The following is a 17171-nucleotide window of genomic DNA, read 5'->3' as shown; positions in this document are numbered from 1 at the left end:
TAGATAGATATGGTGCATGAACCTCAGGGATTATGCCCGGTGCAGGGAATAATTTCTCCATGGCTAATTAGTAATATAAATGGTGCGGAACAGTAGGTGTGCACGAGTACGGTTGGTGGTTTAGTGTAAAATGTTTGATAATTATGTAAACCTGGTCTACCACATCACCCGTGGACCAACAATATATGCCATTTAACACGTGTGTTCACAAGTTTGTACAAATGAAAAAATAGTAAATTATTCGCGAATTTCTTAAAAAATCGAATAATTTTGTTACTACGCAAATTAGTACAAACATGAGAAAGTTCTAAAACTAAAAAATTATCCAAAAACTTTTTTAATTTTTTATTTTATTTTTTTGTAATTTTTTAACGTGTATTAGATTTTGTCTCGAGATGTGGGATTCCACACACACATGTGGCGATGGATCTTGCACTATCACATTTTTAAAAAATAATAATAATAAAACAAAAGATTTCATGCCCCCACCTTTTTCATAATATTATAAAATATAAAGTCCAAAGATTTTTTTTTTTTTAAGAGTAAAAGTCCTATAAGCAACTTCACAACAAAAGAAGAAAAAAAGAAAAAAAAAAGGGTTTTGGATTACATTCAAGGAGAAAATAAACAAAAAAGGACATTTCAACCCAGATAAAGAGATGACCCCAACCACAAGATAAAGGATGTAGTGCAACACTACTAAATAACAAGCATTTATTAACTAAGAATAAAGTCAAAGGAGGAAGGTGAGATATGAGTAAGGATACATTCCTTTTATCCTTAAAAACTTAGTTTATTTTTACATCTCTTTCAACAATAGGGCATTAGAATTAACTATCTGATCATTAGTATTAACTATCAAAAGCTCGAGCTGTTAAAAAGATTCAACCAATTAACTTAAAACGTATAGACACAACGCTATGCATCTCGATTGTGATTAGACCCAACCAATCTCACGCCACTTCGAACATTACTGAGCCCAACCGAGCCTCACGCCGCTTCAAACGTGATTTAACTCAATCTGACCTTTAGTTACAGGGCAAGATTCTGATCCCTTTACGTCAGCATCAACAATTAGTACCGTTGAGTACGATTTAGGCTGTTTGAGTTTTATAGAAATTAAATTTTATAATGTTTTTTGGTATCATTGCATAGTACTCGAATAATTCCAAATTGATGAATTTTTATAGCCAACGTGAAATGAATTTGAGACTACTTGATCACTAGTCAAATAACGTCATAAAATTATACAATTTGATTTAAAGTTCAAATAGTTTAGATCATATTTATCAGTGTTGATCATAAATCCTAATGCTCTATCACTAAAAACGACACAAATTAAACCACGTTTATTTCTAAAAGTGATCTAGCCTTACTCCTGAAGATACTCTATTTGCTTAACTATCTTGGATTGGTGCATTTGAGTCCAACTTTTTTTTTTTTGTTTTTTTTTTCGGAGAGATAGATAGCATGTTACCTGCTTCGTTTATTTCATTTAAAAATAAACTTAGCTAAAATGTGAATCCATTAGGATTCGAACTTGGGACCTCAGATACCAACTACCAAGTCTTTTACCACTTGCGTTAGGGACGGTCGGTCATTAAGTCCAACTGTTATGATTAAAATTAGATGAGGAAATCCAATAACTATAGTTGAAACTACATCCAAAATAACTATATGTTCATGTAACGATCTGACCCAGCCCAAAATGCTTAAATCCAATTATAATTATTAAAGCACCAACCACCTGCCCAAAATAATTAAATGCAGTTATTAAGTGACGAGCCTACCAATGTTAGAGATGGTGTCTTACAAGCGTTCAGGCTCTGATGCCCTCATCAGTCCAATCACACAGATAGCTCAAAATTACCCGACGATGTGAGGCTCACCCCACACTTCTGGCTAGTGAACCGTCTCTAATATAATATAACATCAATCTACTAACCAAAATAACTCGTTAGACTCAAACCACCGATCTAAAATACTTAAATTCAGTTATTGTTACTAATATCAGTGGTATCTTATATTTCTAATCACAACTCCATTTTCATCAGTCACATTTCAATTATAGCAGTCGGCAATAATCACCCAATTAAAAAAAATAATAATAATAATTATAAAGCCAGTTTATACCATCAAATAGAAGAAATATTGCTATGGAAGTTACAATGCACAAAACTAAACGAAATAGGAGTAATTTTAAGTACTGTAAATGTCACCTTAAGTCCATTTTAACCATACCATTTTTATAGTTATACAAACCAAATAGCCACTAAATAGGCATGATGAATAAACCATTAGAGTAACTGTGAAACAACTATTGTACTATAAAAACTTAAGCTATTAGAGAACGATGTTTAAACATTGTTATATTTAACACTCCCTCTCACTTCTGGACTCGAGACTTTTTAACCGGCCAGTGACGTGGGCTTGAATTAAATGGGAGAAAATTAATATGCTAAGAGCCTGACGTGACTTGAACTCAAGACCTCCTACTCTGATACCATGTGAAACAACTGTTGTACTCTAACAGCTTAAAGCTTAAGCTTAAGCTGTTAGAGAACGATATTTAAACATTTTTATATATAACAGTAACCTCTCATGTTAGTTATACATATATGTCAGGATTCTATTCCTGCATGTGCATTTCAAGAATGGGACCCAAGCTGGGAACTTTTTAGGGTAAGAAATTAACATAGTTAGTGGAAGCTTACAGGTGATGCAGGAGACTACATATGGCTAAGATGATCCATATAAGAGAAAATGGCTGGTCCAGTATCTACAAAATTTTACGCGTCTGCATTTCAAAAATAAGACTCGCTGCTTAGATAATAAATTAAGGGTTAAATGCATACAAGTCCTTGCAAACATAATGTATTGTAAATATATTCCTATAAAGTTCAACTTTCATATATTGTCCCTACAAAAGTTCTAATGGTTTTAAATATGTTTCTCTGGTTTGTTACCGTTAGATAACTGTTTATTATTTAACAGCAAATAAATAAAATGTCAATTTTGTCATCACAAATATGTCTCTCCAAAAACCACAACAGTATAATATGAGAGAGATAAAAATGTCGAGTTATCCCACAAACTGACTAGGATTAAGTATTTAACCTATAGTTAACTAAAATTTTTCAATGGATTCTAACGGTAGGAGACATATTTGAAAATATTAGAACTTTTACAAAGACAACATATGAAAGTTGAGCTTCTAACTTCTTGGATAATGAATTAATAGTATAAGTTAGTGGGAAGACAACTAGCAATTGGTCCTTGAAACAAGAGATGTTAATTGTAATTTTTCCAACATCCAATGAGGTCTGAAGGAACAAAATATCTTAAAAATTCATTGCTATAAGAATACTTGAATTCAATAGAAAGTACCCATTCTACACAATTATCGCCATATTCATATCTATGTTTAAAAACTGTGTCAAATAGTGACATGAAAATATTACTAGATCAAGGTTCACTAGTTCAACCGGTGGTTGACCACCGGTTAAGTCAGTATGACATCATAAATATTTAATTATTATATAAAAAATATACATATGTTATTATTCTAGTATCATACTTTACCAAATTCAGTAGATATAAGTTTTTAAATTTTACTTTTTATGAGACTAATCTATGTTAATAGAAAATAAAATCAGTTAAGTTGATTTTAAATAGTTAAATTTTAATATGACTTGATAAAAAAAAATCTAGCCGGTTTGATTAAAATCAGCCCGGTTCGAAAGTTGAACCACTGATTCAAATTGTTCAAAACGGTTTTTTGACTTATCCAGTTCAGAAAGTTGAACCGAACAACTCTATATAAACTAGGTCACGATCAGCCGGTCGAACCGGCCAATTCAACCCAGTTTTTAATCATCTATTCATATAACTTGCTCGGACATCCAAAGCTTCCATGCGAAAACATACCAAGATGATCTACATACCTAGTATAGGACAAGCTTCTACTTGAAAACATGCTAAGATGATTTACATACCTAGTATAGGACTGAGGCTACCATCATACCGTACTGTGACAACAAGTTATCCGCACAATATGGTATGGCCCAAAACCCTCTTTTTTTTGTCCAAATTAGCAAGTAAAACAATCAAAAGAAATACTATAAGCAATTTAGAATATACGTGCAGAAGAATATAAAGCATGAAGGTAGACAAGTATTGTTTCAACGACACACATCTACATGGCATAGAATACATTGTGACGGCAAGTGCTCGGCACAACCTCATGCATCAGCACTTAAATCATCAATCCAAACAAATTCTATCCAGGGAAGAAAAGAGAAAGAAACTAACTTGGAAGAGAAAGGATGTAACTTCCAATGTAGATTTAGCAGCATGAGACTCTGTCAAAATGTTCTTTTCTTCCAAAAGTAACACTCATTTTTTTAGGCTAAATTGCACATTTGGTCCTCAAATATGAGGCTGGTGGCGCTTTCGTCCTGAAACATTAACCTGTCGTAATATCTGGCTCGAACTTTTCGAATTATTACAATCATATTCTATAATTCAATTTAGTTGATTTAATATTGATATATCGCTAGGATGATACGCCAATAATTAAAATGGCACATCACTTTTACATCAACGATGCATTAAAATTTAGTTAGCTAAATTGAATTGTGAGACTTAGATTGCAACCATTCTGAAAGTTCAAGTTAGAAATTACGACAGATTATAGTTTGAGGACAAAAGTGTCAGCAGCCTCATAGTTTGAGGACCAAACGTGCAATTTACCCTATTTTCTATCTTCCAATTTTATCCAAATTCTTTTTTCGTTTTAAATTTTATACTAAAATTCTCATCAAAAAATTGAGATGTCTCCAACCCATCTTATATGAGAACCCGGGAGTTAGGGGAGTAGAAAGGAAACTGAAACAAACAAAGCTGCAGAAGAAAGAAATGGTTTATGAATGCAGAACAAAGGCAAAATGTATTACTATCTTTATTTCCCATGAAAGTTTCTAAATTTCTCTTTCAACCCAAAAAAATAAAAGGCTGATAAAAGTAATGTTGCATGAGTCCCTCTCTATGAAGCAAGCAATCGGATTTTGGAGGCAAGAAGATGAAGTTGATAAAATACAGTTAGGTGATGTGCAGCAAACCTAAAACAATTTTATAACAAAATCACGATTGGACGAAAAGCTTGTCTACGTAAATAGACCCTTAAAGCTTTTCATGGTCGTGCCAGTGAAAATAGTCAATCGATGAACATGCGACCGATCTCTCATAAATAATAAGAGAATAGCCGGCACAACCATTCAGACACTAAAGAACATAAAATGATAATTTTACAAAGGAAAAATGGACAAATCTGTTTGAGAAATTATGGATCCTTGTAAAGAAGGGTTTCCCGGTACCTTTGTGTGTTCGGGGCTACCATGGAGAAGAGCTGCTCTCTTAGGGTTGGAGAGGAGAAGCTGTTGCATGTCCTTTGGAAGCACATTGAACACTGTTTGAAGGTCTTTCTTTAGTTTCTGGCTTGTGGCTGCAGAATCTGCTGTTCCGCTCCCAGAATGCTGCAGCCGTGAAACAGAAGGAAAATTTTTGAGATTAGATCCGTCGTGTTCCATAATTATCAATCACGAAATGTTACCTCAAAATATCCCTATAACGAGATGCGCAATAGAAGTTTTAAGCCCAACATTCTCAACAGGTATGAAATGGCAAATCATGCGATGAAAAAAAAAAAACAGCGGTCATACTAGTAGTTCCGCATTACCACATATTGGTGTGCACATATTGTATCAACTATATACAGTTATAAATTGTATTAGTAAAACATGCATGTGATAAGATTCTGAAATTTTAGAAGCATGACGAGCTCATGCATAGAAGCAAAGTCAATAAACAACTATAAGCAAAGATAGGCAATGTTACAACAATATTGGACAAAAGTCCAAATGAGACGGTTGTGATGGATGAAGGCAAAAAAACAATTTGTGGATGAAATCAGATACTCTCGACCCATTCCGATTCACTGAACCAAACCCTAGCTTGTCCATCGGCAAATTCACCGTAAGGTAAATTCCAGTTAAAGGTACATGTTATTTAGCCAGGTCAAGTTGCTTTCAAATGCCTGGTTCTACCCTAATCTAACCCAACCGACCAGAATTGCAATGTTGGGAGTAATAATCCAGCATTGAGCATTCTGATGCATTTAGGCAAGAGTCAGATATCAATAGAGTGCCAAGATACTGATTGCAATGAATGACTCGGAAGGCGAAATTCGAACCAAAAGAAAGCAAAGATACGATAATAATCTTTTCATAACAGTTTTACAGATTCTATTTCATGTATATATATCACATTATGTTGTTTGAACTTAATTGTAGATGATTAACCAGCAGAGCACAAATCAGGGAGTAAGAGAGGAGATCAAATAACACGATTGATTGTGCAAGATCAATAGACTAATACGCTCATTACAAAACATGACGGGCAACTATCTGATTTTCTGACGAAGGATGTAGAATGCTCAATATCATGTCTGGAGAGATAAAACTAAGCATTATAACTTAGATCAGACAAAAATTGCAGTTTAGAAAGTTGACTCATGGTCTCATGATATGCTAGGCCTCTTAAATCAACGAAAATGATATTTTATATTAACAAGATCAATTTTAGTGTTTTGAGTTGTAGGACTGCATATCCTTCATTCTTCTGGTGCTACTTAGCCAGAATCATGTCTTCCATATATTCCTCCTCCACAAGAATTTCCTCCACTTAATTTTTTTTTTTTCTTTTCAAACAGAACCAAACTAAACCAAACTGAATTGTCTCTATAGAAGCAGAACAAAATTTTGGTTCACTAAGGTTGGCTTATCCAGTTTGGACAAAACATTTCATTTGCCATAACATATGTTATATTACTTATACAAATTCAAATAGCTTTAATCTTGGAGGCCGACGGGCCGTTTGGTTCAAGGTTTGTAATATTTCAGGAATACTGTATATTTTGTATTTCGAATGACAAGACTGCTACTAATTTATCATGCAACTTGGGTTGGGAGGTTATTAGGAACTCATATATCCTTATTAATGGACCAGTAATGATTCCCGTAAGTATGAGAATGAGAATACTTTCCAACCCATAGTAATCTAGCATTTCTATTAGTTGGGAGTCTACAATGACTCCAATACTTCACTTGCACATTTTACAACTACCCAACTTGAGTTGAATGGTAATGATTTGAATATTTATAGTAGAATATACGAAGGATTCCCGGAATATTACAAACCTTGAAACAAACGGGCCCTTATTCCAAAATTTTTAATTCAACAGTAGTGGTGGTTAAATACTCTACTTGCTTAATCATCATCTCAATGCCAATAGGTATCAAACTATTAAGAACTTGGATAATTCGACTTTTTAAGTTTTCAATTTGCAAAACCAAACCAGACCGAATTTTTAATAAACCAAACCAAATCGAAAGAAATGAGTAGGTTTGGTATGGTAATTTGACTTACTGAATCATGCTAACCCCTCCCTAAAGGGTGGCTCACGCACAGAACTTGCTCAGGAAAATCTCAAGAAAGCACACCTATGAAGCCTATTGACTGTCCCTACCGAACCAGGCAACCACTGTACGCAACAACTTGGTAGACAACAGACAAACTGTCACCCAACCATCGGGCTGCAGCTTCTAACCAATCATGACTAACCGAAATACAGTGGAAGTTTCTTCAACTATCACAGCAATGACTTTCAAGTGATAAGCACATAGGTGGAATGCTTTATCCTAAACAATCATGACCGTCAGGACCTTCTAAGGGTCTAAAGCAAATTCCTAAGTTGAAATAAAAAACGAAAACAAAAATGCACCACTAGCAAATTGTCAACAACGAACTTATTTCAACATCAGGAACCATTTGTCGTCCTAGTTTAGAGGGTTTACCATGTCCCTAATGCTACATTTTCCCATCTAACTTTAAGAACCTCCTTTCAAGAACGGGATATTCTAGAAGATGTTTCGATTCCCATACACAAAGCTTAGTCCTATTTGGAACCTAAAATTCTACATTTGTTCAGACAAATACAAAGAACAACATAGATAATTTTTAAAACATTTGTACTAGTAAGTCACTCGGATTCCAAAATATACAGATTCTCACCAGGGCAGCATATAGAATTATTAACTAAATCATCACATCTAAAGTTAACTCAATCAAATGATATTTTTTGAGATTTAAAAATTCTTTAGAATCATCAACCACTTTTTTGGTGTAGTTCTTTCATCTTTCAACATTTTGAGACACATAGAACAAGAGAAACAGTCAATGAATCCTAATTATCTACAAAAAAGAGGAAGAAAGAATACGTAAATAAACTCACCACTCAAAATGGTATCAGTATACGAAGAAAGTATTTGTAAATAAACTCACCACTCAAAATGGTATCAGTATATAGTATTCTGCAAACAATACACCTACGAAACCATAAAACCACCGAAGGAATGGCCGCAGCTAAGGCAGACAATCGAGAGAGCCATACTTGCTATGAAAGCAAGATGAAAGTGATTAACAGAATGCAGGTGAAAGCTAGGCGAAGCTTTCATCAGTTATTTGTTGAATGAAACAAAGATTTCTATCACATCCCACATTTTCTGAACCTTATCCGAAATTTGGTGATCCTATTAACTTAATTTGAGCAAACCGAACAGCATTTATTCATGTATCTATTTCTTTTTCAATCATCTGGTAATCAGCAAAATCTTAAATCAGGAGCAAGGATGGAAGACCGAAAGAAAATTAGCTGCAGCTTCGGGTACAGAATTCTCAACTTATAACAGTTAGTTGTTGAAATTGCAAAAGCATTAGGACATCTGTAACAGTTGATTGAGCAACTTCATAAATTGTTGAACTCTAAAATGTGAACATATGCAATATTAATTTGGATTTTGGAGAGACTGAATGGTTGCTCTGTAGAATACAATTATGTTGGACTATAACGAATCAAGAGTCTAAAATTTATTATGTCAATGTAGATTTTACTATTGATTGGTTAAAAGACAAAGATAGGATCTAGACCATGTAGAAGCATCTGCATTTGAATACGTAGCATCATGATCTCAATTCAGCAAAAGCAACTAAGTTCCATTGTTCCACCAATGTAATGAAGGAGAAACAATATTTCTTCCTATGAATATTGTGGAATAGACATCCTTAGCGATACCCCTCTCTTCTTTGGAACAACAGAGATTGAAAAGAAAGACAATTTGACCTAAATAGGAAATTACATATTTCACTTTATAGAAAAATATTGCCAAAAGCAATTACATCAGATTCCAAGTCACAGATAAAACGTTGGCACAAACCAGCTTGTCCTCAACAGAGAGTTTTAAGTTGGTGGTTTTTGGGTGTCACTCGTTCAGGTTTGAGTCGTGTATTTGAAGTCAGGCTCGAGTGACTTGGGTCATACTGTATCAGTCAGGCATTTCAGTCCACCTTGATGGAATATTATCCATTTTAAGAGTCCCTAATGAACCAAATAATAATGGCTAGTGCTTGTCCCTTTAGGAAATCATATCTGGCGAAAGAATCTCAGCAGAATAAACAGGATTAGTTTTAAAAAAATTGCAGAGTTATTAGAAATGCCATAAAATAGTATATGTGCAACTTTTTTTTTTTTTTTTTTGCTCTGAGAGACGAGAAGTTTAAGGTCATCAACCCTTCCATTTCCCTCTTTTGGGTTCTCATTTTATCTCTCTGTCACAATCATGTTAGTTTCAACTTGTGCACTATCTAGTTCAATGAAGGTCAGATCACATTTGACATTCCTTATTTGTTCATCTAACTAGTCAAAACCTCAGCAAAATGTACATAAGATTCCAAAAATCTTTTTTTCTGTTAGGACTTCCGCGCATCAAAGGATACCAAGTTCCATCTTGACCATTAACGACCATCCACCGGCGTCACTTTACATCTGATATCAAAGAGCTAGAAACACTGTTTGACATCCTCTTAAAGTATTAACAGCTGTTTACAAATGTAATAACATTACCCACAACATTTCTACTGCCTAAGATCTCAGATGAATAACAGCGAACAATGTCGAAAAGATATCTCCATTTCTTGCTGATATTCATTAAATTCTCTAGAGACCTGTTAGGGGCCTAGTACTAATTGAAAGACTGTTACCAGGCAACTCCAAGAATCAAACTAATGACTACCCATGAAGGACATATCCCTACAAATGGTGTTGTACGGCTTCTCGACATGAAAATATGGCAAACGCTACAAAAAATAAACTAAGAATTGTCATCCTTGTCACAATCACTCAAGTTTAGGTTGAAATTGGATTTTGACGTCACTATAACAGACAACATCATGATTTCAAACCTACAAGCCAATCAAAATGTTTTCTCTGGATCATTAATTTTAAGACCCATCTTCTATCTGCATTAATCCATTTGAAATCAGTTCCATAAAAAAAATATAGTTCATATTTATAAAAGTTATGTTTTCTTACAATGAAATCAATTACGTACTAAAAAAACACCCAAGTCATCTTCTCTCAAATATTGTTTAGAGCAGCTCTCTTAGTTTGCTAGCTTGGACAACAAAGAGAATAATAAGAGAACTGATGCAGCTAATTCGTAAAAGAAAAGTGCATATCGCGAGAAGTGAAACAACGAAAGTATCAAAGAAAGATTTCAAAGTTTAAGAAAAGCATTTATTTTTAAATTTTCAGCAATACATAATGTCGCACCAGAAGAGGAGGAAATACTATGGTATGACAAATATAACTAAAACCACAAACTAACCTTAAGAATAAGGAATCCATGCTTAAGAAATAAAGAAGAGAGAAAAGCAGGCACCTCATAAGAGCCCCAAAGGATGGGTAACTGAAAGCAGCTGGAGTTATTCGAACATTTTAATCAGATGCATCCAACTTTATTTGAAAGTAAAAAGAAAAAAAACTTCTGCTATCTAACATTTTTTTTTGTCTACTCCCCTAATCCAACCTATTTTTGAAACTTAGAATTTGCATATAACTTGGCAAAAGAAACTTAAAAGAGGTTGACAATCAGCATAGGGAGACAAAGACCTATTTTTGTCCAACTTAGATCTGTATTAGTCTGTAATTTGATGCTCTTAAGTTTCTTCTCAAAAATCAACAGAGCTCCATTGGAAGTCATTCTAATCATAGTTTGAAAAGGCGCGGCTGAGGCGAGAACTGATAATAGAGCTCCATTGGAAGTCATTCTGATGATAGTTTGAAAAAGCACGCCTGAGGCGAGCACCTCAGCGCCTAGGCACGAGGCGCGGGCCTCAACGCCTTAGCAATAGTGAGACGCAATGCTGTTGCTAAGGCTCGCACCTAGGCTCTGAAGCGCACGCCTCAAGCATGCCTTACAATATTTAAGTTTAGAAGGATTTATGGTTCAAGTTTTTGGGTTGTCGGGTTCTGGGTTTGATTATTATACTTGTTAGCATATTTAAAGAAATCCTAAAAGTAATCCAAAAAACCCTAAAAATATTAGCCGCTCCTCTCCCACTCGTGTTCTCCCATGTCCTAACTGTTGAACATCCCAAACAGCAGCGGTAGCAGCAGGAATCAGTAACAAAGCAGTGGAATCAAGCAGCAGAGGCCAGCAATAGTGGTAGCAAGCAGGCAGCAGCAGCGGCAGCAAGAACAACCAACAGCGGCAGCAGAAACAAGCAGCGGCGGCAGCAAGAACAACCAACAGCGGCAGCAGAAACAAGCATCGGCGGCAGCAACAGCCAAGGAAGTATTGCCTCTATACTCCCAAATCTTCTGTTTATCCATTGATGTAGAGCCAGATTGGGTTGATTTTGGGGATACAAAAGAAGACGAGGATATTGGGGATGAAGAATCTGAAGAAGAGGAAGATTATGGCGATGCAAGTAATGAGGATGAAGATGAGTATGAGGATGATGCTTGAAGAACGACCAAATGAGAACATTGGCACCACAATAACTTTTAAGTTTTAAGTTGAAAGTTGAAGTATACTTTTTTCTTTACTTTTTATGGTTATTTTGTTTTTTGTATGGTTATTTTGGGTTTTTTATGTAGAACATCGAACTAAACTATGCTTAGTAAATGTGCGCCTTGCTTTCCTGTGGCAGGCGCCTCAGTGTGCCTCACGCCTAAGCTCTAGAAGAGCCTTGCGTGTTTTTGCGCCTCGCGCCTCCTATCTTCTTATCAAATAGTAGAACAAAATAGTCACTTCGGCACTAGATATGGAGACAAACTAACTAAAATGGTTTGTCAATAAGAAACCAAAATACGTACATGTCCTATGTTCGGTAAGTCTTAGAAGGGAGGGGATGGCAAAAATGCCACATGTAAAAGGTTGTAAATTGGAAGGCATGCCACTGAAAAACATTAAGCCCTAGAATGAACTGTAATACAAATTGCTGCCCAAACTGATGGATAGGTTGGATACATGGTGTTCCAACGTGTGTAACTACTCTTGGGACAAATACACGAGGTGTCCTACGAGCAGACCCCTAAACTACTAGTTTTAATTTTGCCCCTCTTCAAATACACGTGGTGTCCTACGAGCAGACCCCTAAACTACTAGTTTTAATTTTGCCCCTTTTCACTTCATGAAATAGTGCAACCGACTGTTCCATCCTAACAAGGATAGTTTCCTAAATTTTTTTACATCACATGTTTTTCATCAAGGTTCAAAACCTCGTTTTTAGTTTCGGTTTCAGTGTAGGCTTCCATATTTTCGGTTTCAACAGTATCACCATTCAGTTTCGAATGTTGAAGCATTTCAAACATACAAAATAAGTATTACAAATTGAAACAATCACAACAGAACTAAATTTCTCAAATTTATTATGTAAAGTGATGTCTTAACTCTTTTAAGTTGTTGTTATGATTAAAGCAGTTAAATTCTAGTTGCATCTTGTCGCAGAGATGAAAAAAATAGAATAAAAGTAATACAATATGTATCACATATATGAATCAAATTAGACACTATAAGCTACAGCAGTCAATTTTAACTACCGTCTACATACAAGCCTTTCTGTAGATCTACTCTAACTAATAGAGGAATATCTTGGTTCAAATTGGATTCCAGTTTCCAATCAGCACAGACTAAAACATTTCGGTTTCAGTTTTTCTTTTGGAGTTTACAGTGAAACTTCAAGCCATGTTTGGCACGTGAGTTTTATAAATCGGTGACTAAACATTGAACCAAGGTTTTAAGTGCCCGTCGGCACGGACCGTATCTACCATGCCAACAAGATATCAGCACGATACAGACTCCGTGCCGCTGGCACAGCTCAAAACCTTCTATTCTTTGAATTAGTAAGTAATTTCCTCAATGAAATTCAAAAGATGTGATAAAAAGACACAATAAATAGTTAGAATATTTTGTTACTAAAGAAAATAAATATTTCATGCTATTATGTGTCGATACACAAGAATTTTTTTGACTAGCACGAATCGGCACAGCTCGACACGCACCGTGTCGTACCGTGCCGGCAAGTTTCCGGCACGACCCCGTGCCACGGCACTTAAATCCTTGCATTGAACTGCGAATAGTACCTTCTGGTTTTCTCTCAGAATAAAGGAAATGATCTCAAATTATAGGGAAACAGACATTCACAAAAACCTAAAAAGTACTTTATGTTGCTACTGCATTGAAGGTGTTTTTAGTGTCGTCTCAGTTATACACTTGATAGGAAAATAACTAGTAACCATTAGGAAACACTATTTCATGAAGTTAAAGAAGCAGATTAATAATAAAATTTAAGAATTAGGACTCTATATACAAAAGGATAAAGGAAAGCTTCAAATAAGATCTAAAAAAGCTCCATAGGAAAAAAAAAAAAAAAAAAAGAGTTTTTAATAAGAGTGTTAAGAGCTTGAGATCTCATGGAATCTTGTGACAAACTATGAGAGTGAAAAAGGACAAGATGTAGCTCTATAATTGTAGACATTTGCCGACATCATTTCGACAAATAATTGAGGTTACTAGTTACTACTCATGCCACCATACTGGCCAAACAGAAAAAAAAAATGTTTGCATAAGTTTTTCTTGTTACGCACTTACGCTACTATAATATATAACATACAGCTTGAGCAATCATCTGAAATTCCGTTGGTCAAAACAGGAGAAAGATAGATTTCATTGTTCACTGCTCGTCAAGGGAGGAACGTTACCTGAACCTCTCTAAGAAGGTGCTTCTCGACAGCATTAAACAAATCAACTCTCTCCAACTCGGACATTTTCGATATAAGCTTCTGTACGTCCACGCTCATCCTAGCCTCCCTCCACACTCTCTGTTGCTCTTGTTCAGCAGCGGCTCGCCTTTTTTGGAACCACGGCATGAAATTTCGCCCTTCCAAGAATCGCCTGCACGAAAACCACGAAGACCCGTGTTCAACAACTGAGCAATGAGACCTAAATCCATCCGGTGCTCGCCGTAATTACCTACCTGTATAAGTCCAACCAATTAGACCTCATCCTTTTGGACAAGAACTTGCCGGGACCTCTCGCGGCCAAACCATCCAGAAACTCGTCGGCACGGAACGGCGGCAAGGGCGGGGGATCCACGAAAGGCGAGCTCCCTTCCGACGGAGCGGTGGCTCTCAAATAGGGCCCGAAGGGGGCGAGGAAGTTGGTGGTCAGCTCCAAGAAGTGCCGCCGGAGAATCTCGTTGTTAACGACCGACATCGACTCCTCGATCCTCGGAGACACCCCCGCGTCGACCAGCCTGTTGAGCACGGCGGTGTCGGGCTTCGTGGCCGGGGCATACGCACTCCAGAAGGCTTCCCTGTGCTCGGTCATGAGGCAGAGCGGGCCGTCTCTGCGCAGCTTGACGGCATTCAGCAGGCGGGAAGGGGAGAATTTCTTCGCGGCAGCGGCAGCGGTAGCGGTGCCGGCGGTAGAGGAGGCAGGGGGGAGGAGACGCGAGGAGGAGGGGGCGGGGGAGCCGACGGAGATGACGTTGGGGATGGATTTGAGGGCGCGGAGGAAGAAGAGGTTGGTGACGCCGAGGAGCATGGGGGGGAAGGGGAGGCCGTCGGGGAGGGAATTGAGGCGGGGGAAGTCGGGGTCGTGGATGGTGAAGTAGGGGCGGAAGTCGGCGCGGCAGCGGAGGGGGGCGACGAGGCTGACGAGGGCGGCGACGGCGTCGGAGCACTGGGGAGGGGAGGGGGCGACGACGAGGAGGGGGGCGGCGATGAGGACGAGCTCCCAGAGGGTCCAGAGGTGGAGGAGGAGGCCGCGGAAGGAGGAGAAGAGGTCGGAGTCGGGGAAGAGGGCGGCGGCGGCGTCGGGGAGGAGGACGCGGAGGGAGGCGGAGCCGATGGGGAGGGACATGGGGTGGTGGCCGGGGGAGGGGGGCGGCCAGGAGGCGACGTGGGAGGCGACGAGGGAGAGCGCGGAGGGGCCGAGGTCGAAGCAGAGCGGGCCGAGGATCTGGAGCAGGAGCCGGAAGACGGACGAGAAGGGAAGGTGGGAAAGTATCACTACCGACTTCTGCTCGCCCCCGCGCGGCAGCCGCGGGTCCTGCCGCTGCCGGTTGAACACGAATCCGTAGAGGAAGCCGTCGCCTTCTTCTTCTTCGCCATCGGTGTCGGTGTCGGTATTATTATTGTTGATGTGGTGGTGGGGGGAGGGGAGGCGGAAGGAGAAGAGGGAGTCGTGGAGGGAGGAGCGGTGGCGGGGGAGGTGGTGGGAGGTGGAGTCGGGGAAGGAGGAGAAGGCGGCGAGGAGGAGGAGGTCGGGGGGGAGGGCGGAGGGAGGGTAGCACTCCTCGACCACCTGCCCCTGCTCCAGGTCGAAGCGGATGATGCAGAAGGCCGCCACCCACCGCCGGAGCGCCGCCGGGTCCGGCCCCGCCGCCGCCGCCGCCACGGAGCTCGCCGAGAGGGACGGGGCGTGGCTCATCATGAGATCTGGGCGGGAGCGGGAGGAGAATTCGGGGGCATTTTCGGGGAGAGATTTGCTGCGGGTGGGGAAGAAGAAGAAGAAGAAGAAGGAGGCTGTAGTATTGCAGATGCAAGAGAGATGCTGGTCCGCGGGCTGGCTGCAATCTTGCTGGTGTGGGTACAGGGCTGGCTGAGTGATGTTCCCGGCTGGCGTCGGGATGGATCACCTGCAATAAGGACATATTTGACTCACGAAAAATGAAACATTAAAAAGTAAAATTGCAAAAAGTAACGGCTTATTAATTATTTAGTTTGCAAAAATAAGGTCAATTTGCGTAAAAAATCTATTAGTTTTGCGCTTTTATAAAAATGAGTCACTTTTTTCAATTTTGTAGATTTGGACCAAATTTACAATAAACGGATCAAAATACTCTTATTATTTTTTCTCTCTCCTCTTTCTCTCTCTTTTTTTTTTTTCTCTCGTTCATTTTTTTTCCTCTCGCCGAAGAAAGCAACGGAGGCAGAAACGACCCGCCTCGCCTCTCGCCCTCATACTCTCGCTCTCGCCCTCGCCCTTGCCCGCGCAACCCCCACCTTCCTCGCCTCCGACCCCGCCGAAGCCGCGCTGCGACTCTTCTTTTTTTTTTCCCTCTCCGGCTCTTCTCCACCGTCTCCGACAACGACATCTCTCTCACCCTCTCTCGCTCTTCCCCGCCCTTCTCGTCCTTTCCCTCTCCCTCCTTCTCTGCCGCCTCCGACGACGACGCATCTTCGTCGATGCCGACACCATAGAGGTCGCTGCGGCGCCGTAGCCTCGAAGCGAGGGGGTCCTTAGCAGCGTCATCGCCAGCGCCGTGGCCATTGGCAGAAAGGGGTGACCAAAAAAAAATTGTAAAAGAAAGAAGAAAAAAAAAATAAAGACAAAAAATTATAAAAAAAAAAAGATGAAGATGAAATTGTACCGTTAAAATAAAATTGCACTATTTTAAAAGAACGTTGCACTATTATGGACATAAGTTGCACTATTTAAGATATAAACTGTATCCTTTAAGATGAAAATTACACTCTTTAAAAAAAATTACACTCTTTGAAAGATATTTACACTATTTCTACTTTTATTGCACTCTTTGAGATGTAAACTGTATCCTTTAAGATGAAAGTTACACTCTTTAAACGAAAGTTGCACTCTTTGAGAGATATTTACACTGTTTTTTCTCTTCTTGCACTCTTTGAGATGTAAAAAGCACCCCTTTAAGAGATATTTATACTGTTTCTCCTCTTGTTGCATTATTTTTCC

The 17171-nt window shown here is 38.6% G+C and overlaps 1 protein-coding gene across 1 annotated transcript; it reads right to left on the bottom strand.

Moving 5' to 3' along the window:
- LOC109721711 (protein DENND6B) lies at nt 4938-16109 on the bottom strand. Its single transcript, XM_020249462.1, has 3 exons — nt 14437-16109; nt 14162-14354; nt 4938-5534 (listed from the first exon to the last, which is right to left on the bottom strand). The coding sequence occupies exons 1-3, from the start codon at nt 15894-15896 to the stop codon at nt 5307-5309; spliced, it is 1881 nt and encodes a 626-aa protein (XP_020105051.1). The 5' UTR covers nt 15897-16109; the 3' UTR covers nt 4938-5306.

This window comes from Ananas comosus, linkage group 15 (genome assembly GCF_001540865.1).
Source record: "Ananas comosus cultivar F153 linkage group 15, ASM154086v1, whole genome shotgun sequence".
Classification (NCBI taxonomy): domain Eukaryota; kingdom Viridiplantae; phylum Streptophyta; class Magnoliopsida; order Poales; family Bromeliaceae; genus Ananas; species Ananas comosus.
The sequence above is the reverse complement of the archived record's forward strand: the minus strand, read 5'-3'. Positions and strand labels throughout refer to the sequence as shown.